This window comes from Dermacentor albipictus, unplaced genomic scaffold (genome assembly GCF_038994185.2).
Source record: "Dermacentor albipictus isolate Rhodes 1998 colony unplaced genomic scaffold, USDA_Dalb.pri_finalv2 scaffold_116, whole genome shotgun sequence".
Lineage (NCBI taxonomy): Eukaryota > Metazoa > Arthropoda > Arachnida > Ixodida > Ixodidae > Dermacentor > Dermacentor albipictus.
Window position 1 is genome coordinate 49,487 of NW_027225670.1, and position 14,842 is coordinate 64,328.

General features: G+C 44.5%; 2 protein-coding genes across 8 annotated transcripts in view; one reads left to right on the plus strand and one right to left on the minus strand.

Annotated features, from left to right (window-relative positions):
• LOC139053411 (uncharacterized) overlaps nucleotides 1-14,378 on the minus strand; it is a 62,302-nt gene extending 47,924 nt beyond the window's left edge. For 3 of the 7 annotated variants that reach the window (XR_011510462.1, XR_011510458.1, XM_070530431.1), the window contains exons 1-5: nucleotides 13,971-14,378; nucleotides 13,193-13,298; nucleotides 11,675-11,792; nucleotides 9,178-9,290; nucleotides 5,298-5,566 (exon numbers count right to left, since the gene is read on the minus strand). Coding sequence is in view for 2 of the 7 variants with exons in the window: in XM_070530431.1 (XP_070386532.1) it covers nucleotides 5,298-5,410 (113 nt within the window). In the remaining 5 variants the exon portion in view is untranslated. Of the gene's footprint in view, nucleotides 1-5,297; nucleotides 5,567-9,177; nucleotides 9,291-11,674; nucleotides 11,793-12,460; nucleotides 12,748-13,192; nucleotides 13,299-13,970 lie in introns of those variants that run through there. The other 4 variants (XM_070530430.1, XR_011510459.1, XR_011510461.1 and 1 more) reach the window with 4 other exon arrangements.
• LOC139053410 (uncharacterized) lies at nucleotides 741-3,566 on the plus strand. Its single transcript, XM_070530429.1, has one exon. It carries the CDS (start codon nucleotides 741-743, stop codon nucleotides 3,030-3,032), a length of 2,292 nt encoding a protein of 763 aa, XP_070386530.1. The 3' UTR covers nucleotides 3,033-3,566.
• Nucleotides 14,379-14,842: the final 464 nt, after the last annotated feature.

The following is a 14,842-nucleotide window of genomic DNA, read 5'->3' on the forward strand; positions in this document are numbered from 1 at the left end:
AGTAAGTGCATCTTTGGGTTTACTCAAATGCTGCCAAAATTTCTTCAGATCAGTCTTTAGAAACTCTGCTAATGTGTGTGTAAAATATTTAGTCCTGGCGCAGCTCACCTTTGATAATAGGTCATGTTTGATTTCTATAAAAAGTGGCGTTGACGTCCCCTGCTTCTTACGATATCTCTTAAGTCTACGCTTAAGGGGGGAAGCGGGGATCAGATCGCGATTTTCGCGAAAAAAATCGATTTTTGAAAAGTACGCTTTTCAGAATCTACAGCATCATTTCTATCTTGTACTGAAATATTTCACCGAAAAACAAACTCTAAGCACTTAAAATAAATATATTTGTCGGTGGCGGCGTCCACAAATCCGCCCGAAATCGCGAAAAAGCCGCGAAGTTCAACGCGCGACTGCTCGGCTTTCCCGCCACGGAGCGCCGCCATTTTGGTATCGTTGGAAAGCCCGACTCTTTGACTCTTTGTCCCAGCCCTTCCCTTCCTCCCCTGCCAGCCAGCAAGCGCACAAAAAAAGAAAAACAGGAGAGTGGCAGCACGGAGCAGCCAATGGCTGCCGCGCCCCGATTGGCTCTGCGCCGCGGCTCGTTGTAAGGCGCCTCCTCATTGGTCGACGCCGCGCCATAATGGCGGCCGAGGCAAGGAGCGCAAGGAGCGTCTGCTTTTGTCCGCTGCTGGGAAGCCTTTCTGGACTTTCCTTCTCTTGTGTATCGAGGACGTCGACCACGTGCAATGGATCCGCGCACGTTCGAAAAGAAGTACCGGACGAAGCATGCCTACGGGAAGCGGAAACGCAAGCCCGTCACAGCAAGGAAGAAGCTGCGATTGTCAGCAGGTGGTTCGGCCGAGCCGAGCGTCCGTTCAGAATCGGCGGAGTACGCGCCCAACGTGCTGTGCGATCTCTCGCCCAACGTGCTGCGGGATCTTGCGCCGAGTCGAGCACCAGCCAGCGATAGTGAGACGAACCATGACCTTTTGCCGTCGAAGCGCGGGCGCAGTGTTACTTCACCGGTGACGATCGACATGCCAGTGAGTCTCGCCGTACGCGAGCGTCCCGTCGCAAGTTCGTCCAGCACAGATCACGGAGTGAGCTTGCAGCGGTCATCGCCGCCCGACTGCAGAGCATCGGAGACGCGCTTCCGCGGTGAGTCGTTCAACGCCGAGATGTCTCCGCAGCCAACAACCGCAAGTGAAGGCAGTCCCATGCCATCGACGAGTTCCGGCGCTTCGACGGAGCTGCAACGCGGGCGCACGCTCGCTGCCGCGGATGCGCCGGCGGCCGACCTTGCCGCTCATCGCAGTGTTGACTGTTCGCCCAGTGAACGTCGCACTATTCAAGCTCACCTGGAAACACGATTTGTGTCCACGGAAACTGCAGAACTGCAAGCGTCGAGAGTTCGCGAATCGCTTCGCGCGGTTTCAGCAACGGAGCGCAAGTTCGGGCTGACTGGCTCACAGGAAAATGCCATTCCCGCACCTCCAGAAGAGGAATTTATGCTTGTTCAAGTTGCTGCTTTGAACTCGCTGATTGGTTCCCTGCTTTGCCCAACTTGTCAGCAGCCCGGCCTAGCAGTGCACCGCGAGACTGAACTGGGACTAGCTGTGAAGATGGTACTTTCATGCATTTCCTGTGGTAGTACCCTACAGTCTGAGTGGTCCTCACAAAGGAAGAGCGGCTCTAGAGCTTTCGAGGTCAACATCAGAGCTATGCAAGCAATAAAGAGCATTGGGAAAGGACCAACTGCTCTTAATGACTTCTGGGCCACCATGAATGTCTCGCATCGTGGGTTACACCACAAAACATATGATGGGCACCTCAAAAAGACTTTCAAGCCTGCCGCAGCGGCAGCTGCACACAACATCTTCACAGAGGCTGTAGAGGCAGTGAAAAAGGTGTACACTGAAATGGAGACAACATTTTCAAAGAACATAACAGTAGTGTATGATGGCACATGGTTGACACGCGGCCACAGCTCCCATACCGGCGTAGGCTGTATAATTGATTTCCATACAGGGCTTGTGTTGGACTGCATAGTTCTGTCCAACTTCTGCCTTGGGTGCAGCCGACAGCCAGCAGAAAGTGACCCCAACTATGCTGAATGGAAGCAGCAACACCAGTGCCAGAAAAACACTGATGTGAATTCTGGAAGAATGGAGGTTGAGGCTGCACTACAGCTCTTCAGGCGCTCCTTGAGCAGAAATGATTTACGGTACACAAATATAGTTTGTGATGGGGACAGCCGCATGTTTCGCACTCTATGTGATGAAGAAGTTTATGGTTTTGTGCAGCTATCTAAAGAGGACTGCATAAATCATGTGAAAAAACGAATGGGGGCTGCACTTCGCTCTTTGGTGGCCAAGGCAAAGAAAGGAGAGCCACTAGGTGGAAAGGGGGGCCTGACACAGCAGCTCATCAAAAAACTGACGAACTACTATGGCCTTGCTCTGCGGAACCACTCAGAAGTCGAGGAAATGCAAAGGGCAGTAATGGCGACGTACTACCACATCACATCAACAGATGATGAGCCCCATCATGAGCTGTGTCCCCCTGGCCCCCTTAGCTGGTGCAACCACCGATCAGCTGAGGCAGAAGGGCAGCCAGCACCAGCTCACAAGTACAAGCTTTCAGCTAAAGTTGCTGAAGCACTCCTGCCTGTGTACCAGCGCCTCTCAGACCCTCAGTTGCTGGCCCGGTGCAGAGGAGGCAAAACTCAAAACGCGGCTGAGAGTCTCCATTCAGTGATATGGTCACTAGTATCAAAAGACCAGCATGCCTCACTGTTTGCCATGGAAACAGCAGTGCACGAGGCAATTTCAAAGTACAACTCGGGCAGTCTGAAAGCTTATTCAGACCTGTGCACAACATTGGGCCTGCGCCCTGGTGCCCTCTCTCTTCAGCGGGCTGTCGAGAAAGACTCCCAGCGAATGAAGAAGGCACGCAAAGTCCATCTCCTGAAAGGACAGAGGGCTAAGAAGTCACCTGCTGCCAAGGACACCAAGTTTTACAATGCAGGAGCATTCTAGACAGTGTGTGCCAGTATGGAACTTTGAGGCTTGTTTTCTCAAAAGTTTGTTTTGGGCTTATCACCTCGCTCGTGGAAAGCATAGCACGGCAATGGGAGCACGGATTTTAATCCTGTTTGTTTTGCTGCAATTGCTGAAGCGTGCCTTATGTCAAGACAGTCTCAGATTTACCATTTAGCCTCACCATTTTTTTATTACACAATAATTGGAGCATGATACATTCTAAACATAAAGAGAAGGTGCATACTATATCGTTTAGAAGAAGAGCAGAGAAATTTAAAAAGAAATTAAGAGAATCTTGACTTAGACTATACTTCTTAGTAACTATTAAAAACATTTACAGACCCATAACCCATTTTGCTGTCACGCTAGGCTTTCCACGAGCAAGCAACATGTGAGCAATATATAAATAATGATAAAATAAAAACTACTGAAGATATTATTGTGAAACTTTGCAGCTGCCTGTTTGATGCTATTTCGAACCTGTATGCCAAATTTCATCACTCTAAGATAAAAAATGAAAAAGTTTGTTCCGATCCCCTCATCCCCCCTTAAAATGTATAATTTCACAAGTAATCCATGGATGTTTCTGCTTTTTAAGTATTTTTCTGTTTGGAACGTATTTTTTAATGCAATGCCTAAGCACATTAGCGAAACTTTGCCAAGAGCTTTCCAGATAATCACATGTAATCCCAACATTTTCTTCAATATAGTCAATAATCGCCACATCGTCAGCTCTACTAAATTCCTTAACTGTAGCGACATCAAGCACACGTGTTTTTGAGTTGCCGACCTTCCAGGAAAAAGAAATTAACTTATGGTCAGATATGCCGGGTTCAATTGTAACAGTTCCTTGTCTGAATCCTTCACTAATGAACAGCAAGTCAAGAATTGATGTTCCGCGAGTACATTCACTAACTATTTGGTCAAGACCAAGAGCAAGCATAACATCAAGGATTCTATCGCTCGTATGCGATAATCCAAAAGACAGATTGTTCCAATTTATTAAAGGCAAATTAAGGTCACCCGTTACAATAACATTCTTATTTCGCAACAACAACAAACGGTCATACAATTTACTCAGAAAGCTTTCATCAGTGTCTGGAGCACGATAAACTGCACACAAATAAAACGCCGTTTCCTTCACTTTGATTTTCAAAAAAAGGCTTTCATGCTCAGCAATCTGGCTTTCTACGTCAACATCGACAAAGGATTTAGCAACCCCAGCAACACCACCCCCTCTAGATCCTCGGTCCCGCCGATATAACCGATAACCTGGTGGGACTATGTCATCGTCACTTATTTGGTCGTGTAGCCAGGTTTCAGTTATGACACACACGTGCGGATCCAAAGAGTGCAAACAATCTTCCAGTTTATCTTTTTTGTTCACAATGCTTCTTGCATTGAAAGAAACTAACCGCACATCGGACGTATCTGGCCGTTAGCTTTCAAATAAGGATCTGGTGTTGCGCTCTATCAATGTTCTAGAGTTTAGAGCAGCATCCCTTTTATAGTACCGCCCATCGATCTTCAACTTGTCATAACCCAAGGAAATCTTACTTCCAGCCTTTTTTTCAAGTTTTGCACTTTGCCAAAGATGCTTTCGTTTGCACAATGTTTCCGCGCAGTAGTCATTATCGATTCTGATGTTTTTTCCCTTTGGTTTAGATACATTGCTCCAGACCACTTTTCTCTATAGTCCTGAAAGTACATTATGACAGGGCGATTAGAAGAACTTTTCCCCAGTCTATGGATTCGAGCTACAGATGAACACTGCACTCCCAATTTGGCAGAAAAGAGATCATCGATAACTTTTCTGCGCAAGTCTGACTCTGATTCAATAAGATCTTCCTTTACGCCAAAAACAATTAAATTTGACCTCCGACTTCTATCTTCTAAATCATCGAGTCTGGCTTGATGCCATGTAAGTGCATCCTGCACACCATTTAAAGCTATGCTTATGTTGTCAATCCCATCTGTTTTCATCTGTAGATCTTTTATGTTTGCCTCTATCTTATTCAAGCGATCACCAAAGTTCCCCAGTGCCCTTTCCGTTGTCTCTAAACGAGACCTAATGTCTTTCTGCCCCTCAATGAGTCTCTGAAACATTTCATCAACTGTTGGGCCTGGATTCATTTCTATATCTCCACAAACAAGCAGCATACATGAGCAATAGCAGCTATAGGCACAGCCTAGACATGTGCGTGGGCACGGCAGGAGAACAAGAAACCTATCGTCAGATCGTATGGTGCACACATAACTAACCTGTACCAGGAAAGACGTAGCATTTTGAGCACCTTGCCCGCAGCGCTTTCGCCGTGCCCACTGAAGACGGACGGGTGTGGTGCCGAATTTATAGGGCCAAGGGCTGATGACATCACGGTCGATGTCGTCCGATATCCATGTACCTGTGGCGTCCCCACGGTGACGGCGCTGCCAGATGTGCTATCTTTGGTGACGAATTCTTCTGTTGAAACTTGATGAAGCTCAACGATAGTCTGCGAAGATGCATGCGCACTTGACAGCAGCAGGACCTGTACCAGGAAAAGAGGTAGCATTTTGAGCACCTTGTCCGCAGCGCTTTCGCCGTGCCCACAGGGCACGGCGAAAGTCGTTGGTTTCATACAAGAGTTTTTGAAAGATCATAGCATACTATCACCTTTTCAGCATGGTTTCAGGAAAGGACTCTCCAGTGTAACTCATAACAACCGTACATGAGCTATCCCGCATACTTGATTTATCTGGACAAATAGATGTGCTCTTTCTGGACTTCAGCAAAGCTTTTGATAAAGTTCCCCATGCAAAGCGATTACATAAATTAGATAAAATTGGACTCCCATTTCATATCATACAGTTGATATGTGCTTATCTCAAAAACAGAGAACAGTTTGTTGATATTAGGAATTGTACTTCCAGTGCACGTCAGGTCACCTCAGGAGTCCCTCAGGGCAGTGTACTAGGACCATTGTTATTTTTAATCTATGTTAATGACTTGATTGATGTTATTCCTGGTAATGTGTCCATATGGTTATACGCGGATGATTGTGTTATCTCCAAGGAAATTGTGTCCTATGATGATCATTTTGTGCTGCAAAGATGCCTCGTAGAAATCACTGACTGGTGTTCCAATTGGGGAATGGAGCTCAATGCGGAAAAAACTGTACTTTTACGCGTAACAAGAAAAAAATCTGCTAGCATTTTTCCGTACCAACTTGGAAATAGAACTGTCCTCGAAGTCGACAAATGTAAATACCTTGGCGTTAACCTCAACAATAAGCTTACATGGTAAACTCATATCTCGGATGTTTGCTCAGCTGCGCTAAAAAAATTGTGGTTCATAAAAAGAAAGCTTAAAAACGCGCCTGTAAGGACTAAAATGTTAGCCTACAATGCAATAGTGAGATCAAAGTTAGAATATGCTTTCGAACTCTGGGACCCGCATACCATGAAAGACACAAAAGATCTTTGCGACAGTGGAAACGCAAAATGCCGGTGCCACGCCATAGAATAAAGAACCAACGCCGCGCTGCTGATGATGGCGATGGCGGCTGTTTACTTCATCCGCCCATTGTTGCAAGACTTCCGTAGTTTTTCCGCCAATGTCCGGCATATAAGTCGAGGGTCGACTTTTCGCGATGGTTTTTTGAAAAAAAGTTCGACCTATATTCTAGTTTTTACGGTAGATTTTCGCATTGCCACCGGGTTATCTTCGGAAAGTTTCATGTCCCTTCTTGAATTTTATTTAAGTGCAACTTTTATCCTGTTCAAAAATAACCTTTTTATCCAGAAAAATGGTGTGTTTATTGGTTCATGTGTGGCGCCTGCTCTTTGTAATATTTTTTTATCTTTTGTCGACCGCGCTCTTAAGAGTGCCTTAAACAATGATTCGGTTCAAATTTTTAGATATGTTGACGATTTTCTTGTTGTGATAAAACAGACTAACAACGAATGCTCCGTGACAGTAGCTGATATTTTAACACTGTTCAATGACAATGGCAAAGGTTTAACTTTCACATATGAGCTATCTAGGGATGGTAAACTCCAGTTTTTAGATTTGCAGCTATCCTTACAAACAGGCCACGCCTGTTGGATGTACTTGCCACGCGCACGTAAGGAACTTTTACCTTACGCGTCTGCGCACTCAAAGACTGCGAAACGCGCCATTGCTTTGATGTGTTTAGAATCTTCCTTAATGAAATCTTGTCATCACTCTGCGAACATGAGTTTCATTGCACAGTTAAATAGGCTGCAGGCTGCTGGTTACCCAAGTGTGGTGGTGACGTCAGTCTCGGAGGTATTGCTTCAGAAACTGAAAGGGAAGCGGCACAAAAGTAACTGCATCACACAAAAGAAGAGGCCTGAAGTTGTGCCGTATTGCCACAGAGTGGCGCACAATCTAAAGAATGTCGCAACTAAATACCAAATTCTGGTAGTGTTTCCTGCTCCTCAGAAACTGTCAATGTTGTACAGCTGTATTTCTAAAACAAGTAAAAAACCTGATTCTGAAAAGAACCACGTGAAGTTGTAGAATGCAGCGTCGGTGTCGTTTATAAGATTCCTTTGTCATGTGGCAAAGTGTATGTAGGGCAGTCAGGCCGCTGTGTTAACGAGTGCCTTAGAGAACATGAGCGATCCATACCAACAGGCACAGGTTCCCATTTGGCTCAGCATTGTGAAACATGCAAATGCAAACCCATGTTTCGTGATACCACGATTTTGAAAAAGAGCCGTGACACCACCGCCCGAGAGTTATCGGAAGCATTTTTCATTAAGTCATTGGAGTCACAGTGCATTAGTGTGCCTTCCTTAACCTTGTACAGCGTTGAATTTGGTTTTTTGGATTCTGTCGCATGAGTGCGCTCTTTGGATCAGATGTTGTTGGTGGCTCCACCGCATGGTGCTCACTGTTCATGTTCCTCTAGTTTGAGCGGTCTAGAAAGGAGTGACGCAATAAAATGATGTCAGTTGAGAGTAGTGCCTTGTGCTGTCGTCTTTCTTGTGTGTGTCGTTTTGCGCTAAACAAAGTATTCATGAAGTATAACCAGCTCATGCAAGTGAATACACAGATTTCACAGCTTTTTGCTACCGCACTGCGGAATATGCAAATGGAAAACACTGCATAGATGCCAGTGCAGAATTGTTTATAGGAAAGATTAATGCACCTTTAATACCACTACAGAAACTAAATGACAGTTTTTGTTAGCATGTTAGAGCACTGAATATGAACAGCTTCTATTACATAACATTTCAGCTGCTGTCTGGCCCTGCCCCCGATACTGCACTGGTCAAACAAAGGTGCAACCACACTTTCTACAATGGCTTTTCGTATTATTGCGTCAGCTTTTTAAGGCTAATTTTAGCCCCCCCCCCCCCCCCCCCCTAAGTTATCTGGGAGCCGTTGCATCAGTGACGACAGCTCAGACAAGGATCTGTTTGTACGACAAGGTTAATCTTCCTCTTTCGCTTACTTAAACCTCCCCTCACTTTACTAATTATGTGGCACAGCAACACAATTGTTATATGCCGCCTCTTTAAAAATGCCTAATTTATTGTACAGGCAGAAATAGCTTCGCTAAACGCAGCACTACTCAATTTTCATTAAAAATAATATCTTACTCCTGAAGTAGTGCAACAACTACAGCTACCAAACTGGTTGTTTGCTGGTGCAAAATATTAATTAGCTTATCGGCTAATGTAAGAACTACAATATTTTTATCGTCATATTAGCATTCATAGTAGCCATGCCATGTGTCGCATTCGCAGTTGTGCAAGCAACATGCATTGCCGATTTATCTGTTCTTGCCCTTTCGCTTCTCACTTGATATTGCTGGGCAAGCAGTCAAACTGGATAGTTAGACACTGGCTGTCACCTCCTTACCTTCCTTATTAATTGTGCGTTAAATGAGGATTTTTTCTTGGTGAAAGAGTTCTAGTTTGAGGCCTAAACAAGCTCCATGACAGTTTGCATTTAACGAGTGTAAACATCCTCTGAAAACATGTACATGAGGAACACTGCAGAAAGAGCACTTTAAAAAAGAACACGAATGTATTTATCACCAAGGCCAACCTTTGTGTCTTCTTAAATATTTATCAAGTCAAACTCAAAACTGATACTGAGGTGCAAGGTGTCCACAACATATATTACCTTGTGAAAGCACAGTGGTGCCTGGATGTTGTGGGACCAGCTCGGACGTGGAGATCAGCACTGATCAGCAACACTGCAGTCTGCTTACAGCTTTTCTGCAGGCCCAGCCACACCTGCAATAAAACAAGTGAGCTAGGTGCCACAAGAGTACTGTATTTACTCGCATAATGATCGCACTTTCTTGCAAAATAATGGTCGCAAAATCAGGTGTGTGATCATTAGGCCGGTTAAATTTCCCGCAAAAAGAATTTTTTTCATCCCGCGTTTGCTGCGGGATGGCAACAGGGCAACAAATAGGTGGCTGGCACTGTATGTAGTGCGGGACACGGAAACAAAAGTGGCGGCTGGCGTAGCAAGCTGAACACACCAAATGCGCCAAACGCGATTTTTTTTTTCTCTCGAGTACATTACTTGCATTGAAAGTTTCTTCCATATCAGTAATGAATAATATCGGTAAGTTTGTGGCAATAACGTCGCCATGTCCACTATGAGGGGGCAGAAACAGATGGGCACGCTTAGCTGCCAGTGACATAGAAAGACACGGCGGGCATGCTGCGGAAACTACGGCATTTGTCTTCACTACTATCCTAATACAGCAGGTTTCTGCTAAGGGTGGGCAAATATCTTAGCTGTGTTACAAGTGTAGGCGTATGGATAGGGTACACTTCTAACGTATCAGTGTAAACGTGGCTGCTATCGTTGCCGCTTGTGATTTCTTGCGTGCCTACGAGTGCAGATGAGAAGAATCGAAAGGCATCTTTTTTGTTGTTGTTGACCACCATTACAAAGCCTACAATAAAGGCAATTTTGGTTGTAGCTTTTTTGTCATGGAAGTGCGGAAAGTGATGAAAGGAATGAAAACGAGCATCTGCTTAAAAATGTTTAGTGCATGCAGACCGCTTGGTTTATCTTGAAGAGTTGTTCGCGTAGCATTCGACAGATGGTAAACGCGATCATCAATAGCTAGACATGGCACATGACATATCGCTGCAGCAAGTTAGGGGTGCAATCATTACACAGGAAATAAAAAAAAATCGAATTTGGACGACAAAATTCAGGGTTGCGATCATTACGTGAGTGCGATCATTATGAGAGTAAATACAGTAAATATAGAAAGTGACACTGTGAACAAAGCAATACTTATTAGGTATGAAATGCTGATATTCGGCTGTAGAAAGCTTTAAGTAACAAAGCCTGCAAGATAAGAAAAATGCAATGTATGGGCCATCTGTACAAGAACATTAATCAAAGGTCCCTTCATTTTTTAGTCCCTTCTCCTCCTCATGCATAGATGGCAGTCAGGTTAAGTAAACTGGACCAGATTGCCACATAGTGTAAGCAAAGGTGGTCACTTTGTGGGCCAATTATGATACCATAGCACGACATGCATCCCAACAGTTGTTTTAATGTGTTCCGTAATGCTAGCCATCTTGTAGGCCCTACAATGTAAAAGCATCCATAACCCTAACAGCGTTACCCAGTAGGGATAACCAATAAGTGTCCACAGCAGCACAACTCAGCATATCTATCAGGAGGCTTTCGTTACACTTTTACAATTCTCCTCTTATGGCTTCATCCCAATTTCTGTCAATACAAGCTTGAAGCCTCTGCACAATCTGAATGCACCAGGGCACTATAAAAAATACCACATCTTCCTACCCAATTCCATGTTTAATATAAGACTGGAAAGTTCACCATCATGTGCAGAACAAACCAAATTGTTCTGGAATCAAGTAATCTTCCACTACCTGTGAAAAAAAGCACGCAAGAAAGAGTACGTAGAGCACAAGGGTGTTGTTGGATAATAAATACCATTGTCGTGCAGTAGACACCACGTCGGCAAAACAGGCCAATGTATAAATGACTGGATCTGCAACCATGTTAACTGAATGCTCAGGTCATTTGGTGGTCACTGGGTAGTGCAAAGCTCACTTGCATTATTTTGTTTGAAAACTATGCAACTGTGGCAATGTGTTACGAGCATAGGGCTGGCAAGATTTGTGAGCCTTTCCTTATATGTGTGACAGAGAATCTGCGAGTTGGCTCGCCCTCCAGTAGATTATCAGATAGCAAGACTGCTTATTTATCATTGTAAAACAAGTGTCATAGTAGCCATGCTCCTTTTCGCAGTTGTGTGAGCAACATACATTGTCGATTTATCTGTTCTTGCCCTTTCACCTCTCACTTTATATTGCTGTGCAAGCAGTAAAATTGGATGGCTGTTAGACTGTTATGTCCTGTCACCTCCTCACCTTTCTTATCACTTGTGCATTAAATAAGGCGTTTTTCTTGGTGAAAGAGTGCTACTTTAAGGCATAAACAAGTTCCATGGCAGTTTGCATTTAAGCATCCTCTGAAAACATGTACATGAGGAACACTGCAAGAAGAACGCTTAAAAAAAAAGAACACGAGTGTATTTATCACCAAGGCCAACCCTTGTGTCTTAGCATATTTCTCAAAACTGATACTGAGGTGCAAGGTGTCTATATCATATTACCTTGTCAATGAAGCAAAGCACAGTGGTGCCTGGATGTTGTGGGACCAGCTTGGACGTGGAGATCAGCACTGATCAGCAACACAGTAGTCTGCTTACTCTTTCTGCAGGCCCAGCCACACTTGCATTAAAACAAGTGAGCTTAGTCTCACGAAAGTATAATATAAAAAGTGACACTGTGAACAAAGTAATTCTTATTAGGTATAAATAGGAATGAAATGCTGATATTCGCCCATAGAAAGCTCTGAGCTAACAAAGCCTGCGAGATAAGAAAAGTGCAATGTATGAGCCATCTGTGCAAAAACATAAATCGAAGGTCCCTTTTTTTGCTTCTCTCCTCCTCCTCGAGCATAGATGGCAGACAGGTTAAGTAAACCGGACCAGACTGCCACGTAGCGTAAGCAAAGGTGGTCACTTCTTCGGGGAGCAGCCTATAGGCTGCTTCTTGAAAGAGTATTAGAAAATGCTAATAATGCATATATGCATTATTCACAAAAGGCCTTGTTTCTCTCAGAATGCCACAGCCAATCACATATGTCAAATTGACCATTTTAAAATGCATGAAAAGTAGAGCATAGCTTTGAGGCTACCCCAAACTACTGAAATTCACATCAGCCAAGTTCAGCAGACAACACCGTAAAGCCTCTAAAAGTTGTGCATATTATTGCAAGTTGACAGAATAATGAGGAAGAGAAGGTGAGGGAGATGGTGCCACTATAGCATAGTTCAAACTCTATCCCACATCATGTGCAGAAGGGCAAAGAATGCGCAGCTTTGTTATACTCTCACCTGTGACAACTGCACCAGGTTGACTGACATGCGTAACAAGCAGTTTGTGATACCACGTTATTGCATCCTGCAACTGATGTGACATCAGAGATCAGCTTCAAGCTTGACGCTAAGCTATACTAGGGACACATAATGAACTGGCTACATTAAAATCTAAAGCAAAAGTGCTGAACATTGTTTGCCAGCCTGTGCACTTCATATTTTACAAAAATTCTAGACAGAAATCCTGTGTTGGAAAGACAGCACGCACTTTCCTAAAGCTTTCTCTCAGCATCCACACTTTTCTATGCATACGTTATTAACCATTATTTACCTTGACACGCTGTACACAAGCAGCACACTTGGAAAAGCAGTTTTTAGATCAGTGAGTTTTTCTCAGTGCTTTTGTTGCTGCAAACTTAGCCTGCTTCTGGAATGTATCTTAATAAACTTACCTAAAGCAAGTGTCCCTCTGCTATTTTTATTAGGGATTTTTCATTGCTAGCAATTAAGAAAGCAAAGCGCCAGGACTATTTCTTTCGTGCATTTTCGCAATCCTATGCCACCCCATTTCTCAACAGCTTTAGAACATCTTCACTAATAGAACTTCATTCTCATTACTTAATGGAACATTAGTAAAATTGTAGAATAGCACGAATTTATAAATTGCATGAGACTCAGAAAAGTTGACAGGTACCAAATACATGAACAGAACCTAGAACACATAAATGGCTGTGACCGTTTAGTACGTACCTTGTCAAAGCAGGCAGATCAGATCCTTTGTCTTGCTGTTCAAGCTGCATAGTGCCGCAGCCTATGTGGTGCAGAGATGCCTCCGTCTCAGGAAATTGTGACATCCCTAAACAATAAATGTTCAGCTTATTGTAATCACTGCTGAAACTGCAAACTTGTGATTTGACAACATCGCGTCAAATTGTGGAAAGCTCTCGTACAGCCAGCTACAGAAGCTGCATCCGCTTAGAGAAATTAAATATTTCATTCTTACATCACAGGCGGTTATTCAACGTGTCAAAGGCACGAAAACAAACAGAACACTAAACACAAGAAATACAGGTTGCCTTGGCGACAATCTATAAGCATCAAAGTTTGCATACAAGCTAAAATCTTCTCACGAGTCAGATCATTTGGATGCCGTCGCGCGTTAACGTTAGCTGTGAAAGCATTTGCGCAAAACATCAACGTACTTCTAGAATTGTCTATATGATTTCTTGCTAAGAAATTACGTACAGAAGCAGTGACATTTCCTGCTTGAATTTTTGTGCCCGTTCAGACCAAGCGATGACCCGGCGCTAGCATACTTCATAACAAAAAGAAAAACAATAGATGAAGCTCTTAGCAACATTAATCTCGGGGTAATTTTCGTGAAACCTTTTGTTAAATGTGCACTCCGATATCGAACGAACATTTGGGAATCACTGTTATTGCTCTTGTAGCTGTACTAATCATCTTCTGCTGCGCATGACAAGGTACACTACATGAACCATAAGAATGCGCCAGGCGTCGGACTTACCTTTCGAGGCGAGCGCTCCTTCGTGTCCGTTCACGCCGCATCGACTGCACAAACAGTCCGTCCAGCGTAATATTGAATTGCGGTGAACTACAGCACGCGATAGCACAACTATCAACACATTCTTCCGTGCACTGTGACCCGATGCGGGAGCGACGAGAGTATAACAGCTTCCCTTCTCATGAGCCGGGGACAAAGAAGCGTGAATTGACCACTACGATAATCAACAACGGCGCACCGCAAGAAACATACAGCGAGCTAATAGCGTTGCACAGGCCCCAGGGCTTAGTGATCGTTAATTCACACAAAAAAGGAGCACATGTTCCCTAAGCACCGCGTAAATATCATCAAACGATCAGCACCACATCGGCCGCCCGGCGCAACAACGTCTATAGATCTTCTTTCACCATGCAGCCCGCTGCCGTTCCCGCCACCGCGGCACTGCCATCGACCTCCGCGCCAAGCATCCGAGCGTCGTCTGCTATAGCCTGGCACAGTTATGGTTGTTAGTCGCGGCACTCGGCATTTACATGGTGCTCGCTGAATAAAGCAGCCGTCATTTCTTTCTATTGTTGTTTAAGCTGAAGTATAATATTCTACAGACATCATACCTGAGGGTGCACGTCCGAAGAAAGGAGTGAGATGGAAAAAAAGGTGGGCCTACAAACCAAAGTGCACACGACGCTTGGTGACCCACACGTCGCCGGTACTCGCGTCTCCATGAGCGCAAAACTTGGACCGGACGCAAAAGACCTCGACCGCCAGCCACATGCCCGAGGACAGTGACAAGGCACACGCAATGAGAAAATAAAATCGGCTACAGCAGAAGAAGCGCAAACACCCGCATGTAACGTGCACATGTCAGCAGAGCAGCG

Bases quoted from the DNA above. Each gene is read 5' to 3' on its own strand.
- LOC139053410 (XM_070530429.1), top strand. From the start codon at position 741: ATGGATCCGCGCACGTTCGAAAAGAAGTACCGGACGAAGCATGCCTAC.